Source organism: Drosophila busckii, chromosome 2L (assembly GCF_011750605.1).
Source record: "Drosophila busckii strain San Diego stock center, stock number 13000-0081.31 chromosome 2L, ASM1175060v1, whole genome shotgun sequence".
NCBI classification, from domain to species: Eukaryota; Metazoa; Arthropoda; class Insecta; order Diptera; family Drosophilidae; genus Drosophila; species Drosophila busckii.
The window spans coordinates 11,685,294-11,699,754 of record NC_046604.1 but is presented as its reverse complement, the minus strand read 5'-3'; the positions used below and the strand labels follow the sequence as shown (position 1 = coordinate 11,699,754).

General features: G+C 36.9%; 1 protein-coding gene across 1 annotated transcript; it reads left to right on the top strand.

Moving 5' to 3' along the window:
- The first annotated feature begins 9,814 nt into the window (after positions 1 to 9,814).
- Positions 9,815 to 12,268, top strand: LOC108601692 (maker441). The gene is made up of 3 exons (XM_017989606.2): positions 9,815 to 10,527; positions 10,579 to 10,885; positions 11,607 to 12,268. The coding sequence occupies exons 1-3, from the start codon at positions 9,821 to 9,823 to the stop codon at positions 11,823 to 11,825; spliced, it is 1,233 nt and encodes a 410-aa protein (XP_017845095.2). The 5' UTR covers positions 9,815 to 9,820; the 3' UTR covers positions 11,826 to 12,268.
- The last annotated feature ends 2,193 nt before the right edge of the window (positions 12,269 to 14,461 follow it).

Genomic DNA, 14,461 nt, shown 5'->3' with positions numbered 1-14,461 from the left:
AATATTAAACTGATTGACTGATAAATAAAATATGTAGACAGCTCTAACTGATAAGCCAATCTAACGATTTAACTAAAATTAGTTTTAAAAAACGCACAAGACTTTAATAAAGAAAATAAAGTTGAGTTATGATTACCTTAACTTGCTTGAACTGGCTGTTAGCTTCATTTGAAAATCATAAAGCTGCTGAAGGACTTTATCGCTCATATATGAGGACATATAAATAGATGGCTATAGCTGCTTCATTAATGCTGCCATTATCATATAATGACTTTCAAACGAAGCGTACGCCTTTAATTGAGCAATAGACGCTCGATCATAACTAACTTTGCTTGGCCAAACTAAAAGTAATCTTCATTTCAAAATCACATTCGAAGCTTCAAGTCAAAAGTTTCCGATTTATTATAGTGTGCCACATTTATTGATAGACACCTTGAAAAAAATTCAGCTGTCGGCGTGCCAGGCAACGGCGCGTCAACAAACTAAAAATATAAACAACAATTTATGTTATTTATTTAGTAATTTATGCATGTCTCGCCTCGCGTTCGGCACATGTTAGTTGTCGCTTTTGTTGCTACGATTTGACAGTTTGACAGTTGCTTAAATCATCTGCAGGCCCATCAATGTGGGCAAATTGATTGCCTGAAATCAAAGCCAGCGCTGCGCTGTGTAGTTCTCCATTCGTATTTAGTTTGGTTAATGTTGCTAAATTTAATTTTCGTATTTTATTGTTTTTTTATATAAAACGCTTTAGTCTAAAAGCTTTTGCATTATGTGCTCGAAAACCAATTGGGAAATCAAAGGCTCACAGTAAAATTGCATTACCTATGCTTTTATCTAAGCTCCGACTTCTGGCTGCTTAGCTTGCCACTTATGCTTGCCACGTGCGGCAATTGGATTGCTGCTGCTGTTTGTTGCTGCTCCGCAAAGCCGAAAGTTATGCATATGCAATTTCTCTTTCTCAAACTGCAATTTGCTCTGACTGCAAGCGTTGATCTATCAAATTGTTTGTAGAATAAGTAGAAAAAAAAGCCAGCCAAAGTATTTTCCACACAGCAACTTCTTGGCAATTGTCTGGCTTTTGTTTGCGCTCTGAGCAGTTTAAAGGTTGAGCGCAGTTCAAATTGTTTGCCAGGTGTTAGCCCCAGCAACAGTTTCAGCTTACTTTCCACTTTTTTTTTCTCATTGCTTGGCTATTTGATCTGTGATTGAGCTGAATGAGCAAATAGACATTGCCGCTGCCACTTAAGGTGGCAAAGGTTTAATGGAATTTCAGTCTGTTGCATTGACTGTTGCGCTTAGCTAACAATGACTAATTGACTTAGGCAAGTAAACTGGCAGTCAAAGTGGCAGAGCTTAGCGAATTGATTAGCAAAGCTTAGTAAAAAATAATTTTAAAATGTTTATATAGCGTATTATTTATATTATGTGTAGACTGTAGACTTCAATCTAACTAATCAACATAATATTATATTTCATTCTTTTAAAATTAGAGCTATAGCTAGTAATTTGTTTAACTGCTTTTTATTTATGTACATGCTCAAATTTATTTAAATAAAAGCATCAGTAATGACTTAATAAACGGACTAACTAAATTATTCAAGGCTTAAAGCTTAAGCTATAAACAATGATCTATGACTCAATTGTAGACTAAGCTAATTGTAATGTAAGCTAATCCTTAATATATTTATCTTATTTATTAAATTTTAGCAACCTAATTTGTTATTATTATTGCTGTTATTTTCAACATGCGAATAAATAAATAATTTATTTATAATGCCAACCTGTGTTTGCAAATTAGAATTATAAATTAATTAGCACTATATAGTAGACTAGTCTAGCGTGTAAGCCTTACAAATTTCACATCAATTATTTTAATTAAATTTATTCGATTCGGTATTCCTTTGTATTTTTCAGTGGGTCAGCATGACTGTTGATATTTCAGCGAAACCCATTTGTATACAAAACTGTTGCGAATTTTCACTTTTGACCTTGTGTATCATGTAAACAAATTTAATCCAATGAAAACATTTTGTTTAGTGAATTTATTTTGTAAACGGCCTTGTCAACAAGCATGATGAACACGCTACGCAAACATTTGCACATAACTGTAAAGATATATATGGCTGTGTGCGTGTGTGTGTGTGTGGGAGTTAGTTACATTCAATATTTATTTTGTCTGGCTTGTGCCGTGTGGCAACAAAAACTGCTGGTCATGGGTATAAATGTAATTCAATTAAGAGATTTCGCACTGTTTGCTTTAAAAATATCATGGGGTCGAACGCTGGGTGGGGGGGAGTGGCTGCTGCAATAACAACTAAAACCCATTAACATTTTCATGAGCAAAAGTTTTTGCTAATTGCATTTATGGCATAAAACCTCAAAGTTCAAAATCAGTAGCCAAAAAACAAAGCACAAAATGCAATTAGCACTCGAAACAGCAGGCGAGCTGCCAGCGACGAGGGCTGACGACGACGACGACGATGATGACTCTGACGACAAAGGCAGCAGCAGCAGCAGCAGCAGCATTTGAAAATGTGCGGCAGCTAATTAAAAAACTTGCGGCTGCAACAAAAAGCTGCAAAGTCATGGCAAACACCAAGCAGCGCGTGCAACAGAGACAGAGCTAAAGGTAAGAGCGGGTGTAAATTTGTGAGGTGACAAGTTGCATAATTTGAATTGCTCATTTGTTCATATAAAAAAAAAACAATGCTTAGTTTACAATAAATTGCATTTAATTTATTGAGCCGCTGGCTTAATTAACTGTTGAACTGTTAAGGCTTACATTAATTAAACATATTTGCATTTATATTTACCTGTAGTTGATTCTGACATAAGCGCAAACACTTTGAGCTGCGCATTATGGCAGCATTTAATTAGCCATTGCCAAAGGGAAAATGTCAGCCTGTTGACACAGACGATTATGTTAATTAGCATAAGAATTCGCCTGTGCAGATCGTTGACTGCTGACAATTTTAATATTCATTGGCTGTGTTTAAAGCCTGCATGTTAATTTGTCTGCCTGGCCGTGGCCCCGCCCCCACTCTCTCTCTCTGTCTTGCGCCTTACATGGCATTGATATGTCGATTTAAGTGCATTTATTTAATTGCACAGCATTTGCGTTTAATGCGCATTAATGAGACATGACATTTTAATTGGATTAATTGCGTTTATTAAGTGCAAGCTTTAAACTAACTGCTGCTGACTGTTGATTGAGTTCGTGTGCGCTCAATCGGTCAGAAATCATGCACTTGTCGTCGCCACACACAGCGCACAAAGCAAAGCAGCCAGCCAGCTTAATTGCTCTAGGTATATGTATGCGTGTGTTTCAATGACTTAGCTAGACAATAGCAACTAAGACTAATGTGACAGTTGATTAAGGTTTATAAATTGGATTTAGTGGCTTAAGTGGATTATAGACAAGAAAATAAGCAACTTAATATTTAGAGTGTAGAAATTAGTTAGAGCTATGCAATAAGACGTTTGATATTTACAAATATGCACTTAAGTCAGTAAATCAATTCAAATTTGAAAAATCATAGCATACATTTAAGCGCGCAGCTGTTCAACATGCTGCACATTATAAAATACAATAATATAATTAATAATAATTATTATTATACGCTTATGTGTAATTAAACTAACAGTACTTTGCGTTATTTGCAATTAAAAAAAGTGTAGCATACTACTGTGCGCTTTGCTTAACTTCAAATTAAATAAACAAATATGCTGCTTCATATTTACAGCTTTGGCTATGGCCACAAAGCAAAGCCAGCCCACAACCCATACGGCCGTCTACATGCAGTTAATAAAATATAAATAAACATAAATCAAGCAGACGACAAGCAACAACATGCGCACGAGCATGATTAACAAGCTCATTTAACGGCACTTGTGGTCAACAGCAAAGCCCTGCAAAGCCCCAAAAGTAGGCGTACAAAGGCTTAAAGAACACACACAACTATAGCATATGAAAATTCGATGATTGTGTTAAGCGGCGAAACGCCTTTGCCGCAGGGATAAACATAGACATAGAGTAGAGTAGTGCGCTCGTGTCGGCCAGCAGATTTGAAATGTTTTGTAGAGCTTTTTAGATATATATTACTCCAGGGAGACATTTGATAATAACTTGCGGGCCATGTTGACTATAATCAGCATAAGTTCAGACTAACTTATATGCCCATAGTGCCCATATGGCACACATATATATTATTATGGGGCTGACACAGCAGACATTAATCATTTGTATTGGTTTTTGTGCCAATGCCTGGTAAACAAGTCAATTTTGCTAAGCGGCTTAAGCGAATTCGCAAGTAAGCGTTCTATTTTTAATGTGTGGCCATCAAATTTATATACTTGCAACATTTAAACTTGGCCACAAGTAGTGCATTAAACTGTAAAGCGATACAGCAAAAGCAAAAAATACAAGCGCTGGCAGTTCAAGAAATTGTGTGCAACGAATCAATTGCTTGCGGCTGTCTTGCCCTGTCATGGCCACAACCCTATGCTGGGCTAAGACAATATATTCATTAGCTAAGAATACACACACACAGACAGACATTCTGTTTAAAGTTGCAAAGTCTTTACTTATTAAACAGACAGCAAGCGAAGCAGCAGCAGCAGCAGCTAATACACCTGCTGTGACTTACTGTGCGCTGCTGCAAATAAAAAATTATGTTGCATGCCACATGGTGTCGGAATGAAACTAAATTTCATACGTCAGCTGCTTAAAAAAACGAACATCGAATGCTCTAACATAACTTGCAGTCATTTACTTGATAAACAATTTAACTAAAGTATTCGTTGGCTCGGTTTGCAAATTCAGTTAGTTGCCGTTGATTATGTGCGCTTGCCAGTTTTGCACGCTTAATATATCAAAATGTGTGCGACTATCAAAAAATAAATATGAAATTTATGAGGCAGCATAAAAAAGCAGCAGCAGCAGCAGCATTCAAATAAAACAATTCATGAGCTTAACAAACATTGCGCCGGAATGTAGGCAATGTTAAATTTAAAAGCGCTTACAGTTGCGTCTGTGTGTGTGTGTGTGTGGCAGCTATTAGTTGAACAAATAAACAACGCTCGCTAAAAAAAATAAAACAACAGCGTAAATAGAAAAGTGAAAGCAGTTAAGCAAACGAAATCAAATGCGTTGCATGTGTGTTGCACTTGTTGCAGTCGCGCTGCCACAAAATGTTGGCTAGTCTGCCATTCGCGCTGCTCGCTCTGCCGGCAAATGAATTAACAAATTAAAAGCGTAACAAATTGCCAATGTCAATGCAGCGGATGGCGGCTAAAAGGGCGAAGCTACAAGCTGCGCTGGCATTCGCTGCCTCCTGGCTTCAAGTTGATTTTAATTAAATTAGAGAGTACGCAGTGCATGTCACTGGAGCTACAAGCTCCGAGCACGCTGCGCTATGCACTGAATGTGAAAATACTACTACGTACTCGTTAGCTGCAGCTGAAGCTGCGAGCTTTAGCTTTAGTTAGCTGCCTCGTTCGAAAATTAAACCAGTTAGCTCGCTCTCTTTCTCTTTCGCTTGCTCTTGCTCTGCTGTCGAATGTTTCAAGGGACTTAGTAAAATTTTATTGCAAAATGAAATGAATGCGCAAATATTTGTTTAGTTAAGCAAAACAAGTACTTTATGCAGTTTATTCTCCAGTTTGTTTTTAAGTAAGTTAAGCTATAAATGCTTTTTGCTTAAAGTGTTTAATAAATTATGCATTTTAATAAACATGTGGGATTAAGATTTTCGATAATTATTTTTATCGAAGTTTAGAGAAGTGTAGTGCAAGCAGTTGAAGCAAAAATGCTGCAGAGAAAAGTTAAAGTTGTGTTCTAAGTGAAAGCTGCGTATAAGTTAAAATAGTTCTTAAGAACCAAGTTAAGAGCGCTAAGCCCTAGAATATTTTATATGGAAATCTACACTGCATAAGCTTTAGTATATTATTTTACATTTGTAATCCAAACATTCTTAGTATAAACTAGTATCAAGAAAATCATAAGATTATACATTATATATTTTTAAAGATATTCTCTACGCTCTATTTATCCGATAAAACATCTTGTTTGTTTCTTGAACACACAACATTGAATTAAATTTATGACTTATACGTTTACTTAATATTTTATTCAAATATAATGGGCACAAATACAATTGGAATTATCAAAGAACTGTTGACAAAGTTATGACGCAAAACTCTTTAGTAATAAAGAAATAAACCATCATATTTTTCAGATTTTATTTCCTTATTATAATTATTTGTTTTATTCATTTTCACTTTCTTTTATTTAAATTTGAATTAAAGTTACCTTTTGAGCTTTAAATTACTTCAAAATCTGCTTTTAATATTTATTAAAGCCGCAGCTTTCTTTTGCAGCTGTATTAGGTATATATAGAAAGGCTTTCCATTTCGCTTAGCCGCAGTCTGTGTGGGCAGGAGGCAACACTTTAGATAAATTCGCAGCGCATGCAAAGCGAAGTTGCAAAGTCAACTGAGTGATTACAATACACAGCGGCAACATTTGTAACCCGCAAGCGTTTGCTATCCAACGCTTTCATTTTATTACACATTTTTACGCTATTCATAGCTCGCGCTATTGTTGTGCGTTTTTCCAAGTGCTTTGTTTGCCTAAGCTTAAAAATTGTAATATTTTTTTAAGTCGCTTTATCGCGACGTACACATTGCATTTATTAAAAGCTGTTTTAATCAAAGCGCAGTTTTAATTACAAGCACTATATATTCTATAAAAAATGCAAATGCCAAGTGTTCTAAATGGAAATGCTGCACAAACAAAAAGCAAGAGAGAGTGAGAGAAAGTCATTTCTCAAGCGATTTGCTTGCGTGGCTGGCAGTCATCAGTCGAATCACAGTAGCGCCAGAGCGGCCAACAATCATTTGTTATTTGATTTGGTGCCGTCGTCGTCAGAGACAAAAGGCGGACGTTCCAATTTGCCAGGCAATTGCCGGTTATCGCTGGCGCAGTTCACTCGCAATTTTACTGTCAACTGGCTTGTTTGCCATAAACCAGCAGCACTCTGCCACTGACAATAACGAGGTGTTGATGCAAGTGGTCGCACTTTCAACGAGAGAGTGAGAGAGAGAGAGACTGAACTCGCCTCGCCTCTGTGGCCAGCAGCCGTTGGCAACTTAAGTCAATTTGCTGCTTAACCTTTGACCAACATTTTCTTATATATTAAAGTAAAACAACATTGCGCCGCATACACAATTTGAATTCAAGTTGAAAACTTTTCTAATTAAAAATTTAATAGAGACTTGGTTTACACTGAAAGTTTTTGATTATTATTTGCATTTGTTCTGCTCATACTTTTTACCTACCATAGCTACAGTTTTTCATATTCAAAACTGTCGAGTGCCAAACTAAAGTGTAAGAAAGTCAAGCAAAAAACTTTAAGTGGGTGACAAACTTGAAGGTCAAATAGCCAAACAGCAGCAGTCGAAAGTAAAATGTGGCAAGTTGGCAAAAGGTCGAGCAGTCAACAAACAATTGCATTTTGCTTTTAATTTAAAATGTCAGCAAATTAATTCAAAAGCTATTATTAACATATTGCTGTAAGAAAAAAAATGTGATGAGCACTTGACTTGATTTAAGCTTCAAACGTCGCCCAGCCCAGCGGGCAATCTAAATAATGAATGTTAATTTGCATTTAATTAAATAAAAACTAGCAGTCTGTCATATTTGCGTTAACTTGACTTCCGAGCTTAAGACACTTGCCAAGCTATTAACAAGCCACGCCCACTCCGCCAAGTAGTTGTCCTGCTGCTGGCATAAATTTTCATTTGTGCCATTTGAGTTTTGTTGCGCCTACAAATTTACATAATTTATTAACGAGAGTTTGAGCGTCAACTTCCGCTGAAGCAAAAACACTCGCTTGGGGGAAAAACTCAACGGACAAGAGTTGTGTGAGGGTGGGTTGCTAGTGGGCTCTCTGCTTATGCATAATTAAACACGTAATTAACCATTATTAACAATGTCTGATTTCGTAGAGCTCCCAGCAGGCAGTTACCTAATGAGTTTGCAAAAGATTTAACTGGCAAAAGTTTCTTCGCTGCTTAGGCCGTTTCCTGTTGGACAATCAGACAGACAGACAGACGCATTTGATTTGTGTGAAGCGAGAGCGTGTTGCCAGCAGTAACAGTTACAGTTGTTAATGAACATTAATTAATTAAGCCTGTGCCTGCAGATCGCCGTCTACGTGTCGCTTGCCAGGTGAAAGTTTCTCGCTCGGACAGCCAACATGGCAATTATCTTAGGCTTTTACATTTCTCTTTGTAGCCGCAGTCTAATTATTGTTATGGCTAATTGTGTTGTTGCGGTTACAAAAGTGTCCAGCAGCCTTCTGACTTGCTTTTTAAACTTGAGCAGCGCTTGGCCTAAGTAATTGTTTTCAATTGCTTTTTGGCCAAATATTTAATTGCTGTATTTCAATTTCAATGGCATGATTAAGTCGCGGCTCAACATAAATTGCTAGCAATAGAAATATTTTGATTTATAATCACAGTATCTTATAAATATAATAGCGTTTATTTAAACTCGCAGTCTCATTTATTTGCATAAAAACCATTTAGTCTGCTAATTAATTAGTGCAGCTAACTAATGTTCATGGCTGTCAATAAATGCCAGCATTTTAGTATAATTAAATGCAATGTGCGAATTTCGCACAATTAGTTTGCTCACTCCGTTTTTATAAATAAACCATAATTTTAGTTGCATTTTAAGCTTTAACTAGTTTAGCTATGAAGCAAATTGCTGCGACTTTTATTAATACTAAGCAATTTTATTCCCAAAACGGAAAACTATTTGTATCTAGTCTATTAAATATGCCGATATATGTTGAACTGCTACTCAAAGACAATTTATTATACAAATTAATAAATTAACTTAAAAAAATTGTTTGAATAACTCCACCAATATAAGTTATAATATTAAATGTACATAAAAAAAGCGTATTGCATTTATAATGAAATCTTAAATAAAAGTATTTTGCTGTTTGGGAATTTAGCATAAAAATAAAATAAAACAATTATTTTCCAACTAATATCAAGGTTTGATACTATCAAGCACTTTATTCATTCATTCATATAGTTTCAAACTCATAAACATTATTTATGATTTCTGTGTAAAATTAATTATGTTGCTGTTTATTAACTCCAGTTTGCTTTCTTAGACTACAACTAAATTCAATATAAAAGTAAAATAAAAAATTATTTGCACGCTTTTGCTTTGTTCTTATTTATTGCACTCACGTTGCAATTTAATAATATTTGCTTTAATGCCTGCAGCTATAAATCAAAGTGCACATAATCACGGCCCTAAGCCAAGACGCTGCTTAGTAGCAGCAACTATTTTTTAATATATTTGGCTGACAGCTATGCTTGGAGCTTATGCTATTTACATTGACATTGGCATCTCTTTAATTTGACCAATATATATGCCAAAAGCTGTGCACATAAATTTCAAGCAACGTTCATGCTGCTTCTTCTTTGATGATGATTAACACTGGGCAAACATGCAAAGCTCGCTGTCATTAGCCGCCCTCGCCCTCGTCCTCGCGCTCGACCTCGCTTAGTTTGTTAGCTGAGTCCTTTGTGGCAGCGAGAATTTAGCGGCTGCCTGTCTGGCGCACATTTGTCATTTTTTTGGGGCACGTAGCAAATAGTTGGCCTAGGTGTGAAATTATAAATTTTTCTGTGAATTTATGTGCGCACTCCAGACTCAAATTGCTAGCCTTAGCTTTTAATATCAAAGCAATTTTGAAACTCAAAAGTAACACTTCAACTTCAACTTCAATAGAAGATGCTGCTTGCCACTTGGCGTCGTGTGTGCTGCACCAAGCTGCTGCTGCTTGCCACATTGGCAATTGTCTCTGGCTATGCTTGGTTCATGCTGCTGCCAAAGCAGCGGCAACACAACAAGCAGCAGCAACAGCAGCTGCCAGCACCACGCCGCCCACAATTTCGCTTGCAACAGAATGGCAACTACTGGATCTACAATGAGTTTATGCGTGCCCAAGCTGCGCCGCTTGTTGGCAACAGCAGCATAACGCTAACCACACATGGCAACTATCGGGAGCTGCGCTATCTGCAGTGGCTGCTGGTGCGCTGGAGCGCGCCCATCTCGCTGGCCCTCTATGTGCGGCGTGATGAGTACGAGGCAACGTTGCAGACGCTCTATCAGCTGCAGTACTGCAGCGCCTTGGCCAACAGCTGGTCCAGCTTGCTCTCCGTGCAGTTGGTCTTTGCGGATGGACAGCTGCCCGCAGATTTGCGCAGTCCCTTGCGCTCCAGGCCACCCAATCTGCGCTGTCAATTCAATGACTCGAGCAGCAGCAGTTCTCAACGCATACGCAACTATCCCAGGCAGCTGCTTATGAATGTTGCGCGCCTAAATGCACGCACTCATTTCATCTTTGCTCTGGAGCTGCGCATGTTGCCCACGCTGCATTTTGTGCAACATTTTTTGCAATTTGCGCTGCATTTCAAGCCACACAAGCCTAACCAAAGGTATGTTTCGTTACTAGTTCGTTACTTACTTTCATTACTTGCCGCTTGCAGCGTTTACTGCGTGCGCAGCTTTCCACAAGTTGCGCAGGATCAGCAGCTGCCCAAGTACAAATCTCAACTGCGCCAGCAACTGCTGCCATATCTCAACTACAGTCTTAATCTGACGGCTATGGAAACTAAATATTTAGCTGATGTTGCGCATTGGCTGCTCAAGCGTGGCGAGCTGGAGAACGACTTGGGCGTCTATGAGATCTCAGCGGATTACAGCAACTGCGCTGCCTATGTCAGCAGCAATGCATTTGAGCCGCTCTACGATCAGCACTGGGGCAAAAGTTTTCAGCAGGTGAATGCAGCGCAGGTGAGTGCAGCTTAAAATTAATTACAATAAGTGTTTAAACAAATATTTATAAACTTATGTTTAATTTAGAAATAAGAATTACAAAATTATTTATATTTGAGCTGCAGAATAAAAGCAATTATAAATTTAGAAACGATTAGCTGTATAGATTTAAAAAAGATTAAATTGTATAAAGGCTCTAACTCTCTTAGCTTAGAAAATATAGAGAAAAAGTCTCACATTGATAATGTAGTGAATGATGAAAGATGATAAAACACTTTTTGATACTTTCTAAATTAAAACACTTGAAAGTTCAGCATTATAAATTAAAACACTTTAATGTTCAAACTTTGTATTAAATTATATAATTAGTTATATAATAATTATATTTTAATTAATTAATAATAATTTGACTCATCGACTTGAAGTTGTTAGAAGTTATTAGAGAAGTGAAGTGAAAGATGAAAAGTAATTAGTAATAAGCTTATATAAGTGTTCAAATATTTTAAACAAAGCCATCAACAATTATTAAAAATATAAGAAACGCTTTGGGTATAGAAACGCTTTGGGTATAAAAAATAATTCCCTTTTACTCTCTATATTGAATAAACTTTATTTAATTAATAGCTAATATTAATACATAAAATAATTGTTAGCTTAACTGCTCAAATAAATAAATTACATATACTTTAAAATTAAAGTATCTTAAGCGTAGCTTGCTAATAATTTTTCTCTATTGCAGCTGCAAATTTTGTCTGGCCTTGGCTTTGATTTCATTGTCTTGGATGGCACCTTTCTCATACGGCGTCAGCCAAGTTGGCTAGCCAGTCATCCAGCAGGCGACTTCAGCTCATTGCTATACAAAGACGCAGCGCTGCCGCCGCAGTTGGCGTTCCAGCGCGTCGACCACATAAACGAACTAATCAAATTGAATAAGCTGGCATTGGGCTATCTTTATTGAGCGCAATAAAGTGTGGCAGCAACTTGGATTCGGACTCGGACTCGCACTCGCACTCAGACTTGGACTTGGACTCTATTGCATGGCACTTAATCAAATTGTCTGGTGTGGCTGCTTCACGCCGTTCTCTCTGCTTTTTTTTTGGCATTGCATTTTTATATTGCTGCCTGCTACGCTGCTTCTTCTTCTTCTTTTTAATGCCATTAGTGGCGCAGAATTTTAGTCTTTATGCGATGTCATTTTTCATTTATGTTGGCATCGAGATAGAATGAGCGAGATAAGCAGTGGGCTGCATTTCAAATCAGCAGCACGTAACTAGTTTAAGTCGCCCTCACACACAAAATATTGCTTGGATTGTATGTTTGGATTTTTAATTATTTGTGCACTGAAACGAAATGAAACTTAAGCTCTGTTCTGACAGTGTCAATTTCAAATAAATTCCAGACTTAAATGCAAATTTAATGCGGCAGCTCTTTAATAATCCACTTACACACACACACACACACACATAGAAAATACCACAAAATTCCATTTATTTATTTGCGGTTGGCATACGCAAGTAAATTTGTTTCAACAACAAAATGAAGTCTATGAAAAAAAGAGCCAAGTAGACAAAGTCAGCGGCACTCGCAGCGCTTTACAACTAATAATTTAATATTTTATGCATGACCTGCAAAATAAACACACAAAATTGTTAACAGCAAAATGAAAAAACATTTGCACATTCATAAGCGCATTGTCTCCTTTGTTGTTGTTGTTATTCCAAAGCATAAAAAATGGTCGACGCGTAACTTTGGCAAAAGTTTACAGCGAAAAGGAAACTGAGCAGAAAAGTTAATATTAACGCTGAGCGACGCATTTTGCCTTAATTTTCTGCTCTTATATTTCTTTTCTTGTTGTTTTGGCCATTTTGACGCCAAACACGTAGCGCTTGCCCTTTCGCTTTGTTAACAGACCGAGAGAGAGCAAGAGCTAAATCTTGTTAGGCGGTTGCTTTTTATTTTATTTTTTTCGTGAGCCGCAAAGCTGAGCGGTTCATTTGCATGAACTCTTCAATATAAGCGACGCCCACAATTGTTTTGCGTTTGGCATACAAAGCGTCAAGTCAACAAAAGGATTCGAAAATAAATATGAATGCCAATGCAAACAATTAGATGGCAAAGGTGAAAGCAATTTCAAACGCCATTGTTATAGTAGTGCGTGAACTTTATGTTAAAGGCCAAATATGTGCATTTACTTAAAGCATCAAATACTTATGTTGACATGCAGCAGCAGCAGCTCTCACTCTGAGTGTGAGTGCTGAGTAAATGAGAAATGCAAATGATAAAATAATGAAAACGCCTCCTACCAATACCAAACCCAAAGCCCACACAGCCAGCAAGGCAAGCAAAACAAAAAGTAGTTGAACTTAAAAACAGAAAAAAAAACAACAAAGTGCTGCCTTAAGCATAACCAACGTGTGTATGTCTGTGTGTGCCAGTGCGTATATTTAATTATTCATACGCCTTGTCTGCCCGCAAAGTGCAAAGATGCATGACAACGCCGCAGTTGCCGCCCCGGCTCAGACGAAGACGAAGACAACGTAACAAACAAGGCGCAAAGTTTTTACACCAACCCAGCCCACCCACCCACTGCGCAGCCAAAGGGCGTGCAGTTGCATAAAGTTAACCAAGCCGAGCAAATGCGAAAGTGCATGGAAACAAATATGCAATTGCCTTGCGTAATAAAATTAACTTTTGTTTTGCGAAAGTGTCAACAAATAATTGAAAATCAAATTGCTAATTTATGCTCAGCTTCAGCTGCAGAGCTTCAAGGATATCCGAACATCTATGGCAAGAGTTGTGTTTTAAACTATTAAAATAACAAGAAAGCACAAGAAACAAAATGGAAATCAATGTGGATTTGTTCAATTGTGTTTGACTTGCTTTATAAATTAGTTACGAAAATAACAGAAATTAAAAGCAATTTTTTAACAAATGATTAATAAATGCTAATCAAATACGTGAAGCTTATATAAATGGATATATAAATCTTGTCAGTATTTTTACTATATATATGTATTGAAAACATAGTTTGGAACATCTAACACAAATGACCTTTAATCAACATATTGAGTTCATTATTTTTTTTAAATAAAAACTGATTCTAATAAATACAATAAATTTAAAAATATAATGTGGCAGCACAATTTTGCTATAAAGTAATTGCATTGTGTGCTCACAAATGTACTTTAAAATTAAATCAATGAACAAATTTTAATAAGTACAGCCTAACGCTTTTTAAATTCTGTGCATTGGCGACAGTTACGCGCATTAAAGCAATTAATTTGTTTATATTTTGAAAATATGCCCAAGATCTGATTTGCAACGATAGCTTATCTCACATAACTTAGCTGTCAAAATCTGATTTAAAATGTTTGGAATTTTCTGTGACTTTTTTATTTCATATTTCACTTTAAAAATTTACATTCGTTGAACTGCTGTTGCCATTGTTGACTTTATGCCGCAATCAGCTTCAAGCTGTCAACGTCAATGTCTGCTTATTATCTATCAACACGTTTACCAAAGGCGCCGTTGACAATTTGCTAACCTCACCCTCCCACCCACTATAGCACTTTTAACAGCATGTGGCGCCCCTCT

What these genes read in the sequence shown, in the direction of transcription:
- LOC108601692 (XM_017989606.2), top strand. Translation starts at nt 9,821, where the DNA reads ATGCTGCTTGCCACTTGGCGTCGTGTGTGCTGCACCAAGCTGCTGCTG. An exon ending in CCACACAAGCCTAACCAAAG is followed by an intron (nt 10,528 to 10,578) that starts GTATGTTTCGTT and finishes TGCCGCTTGCAG; the next exon opens with CGTTTACTGCGTGCGCAGCT. An exon ending in AGCAGGTGAATGCAGCGCAG is followed by an intron (nt 10,886 to 11,606) that starts GTGAGTGCAGCT and finishes TCTCTATTGCAG; the next exon opens with CTGCAAATTTTGTCTGGCCT.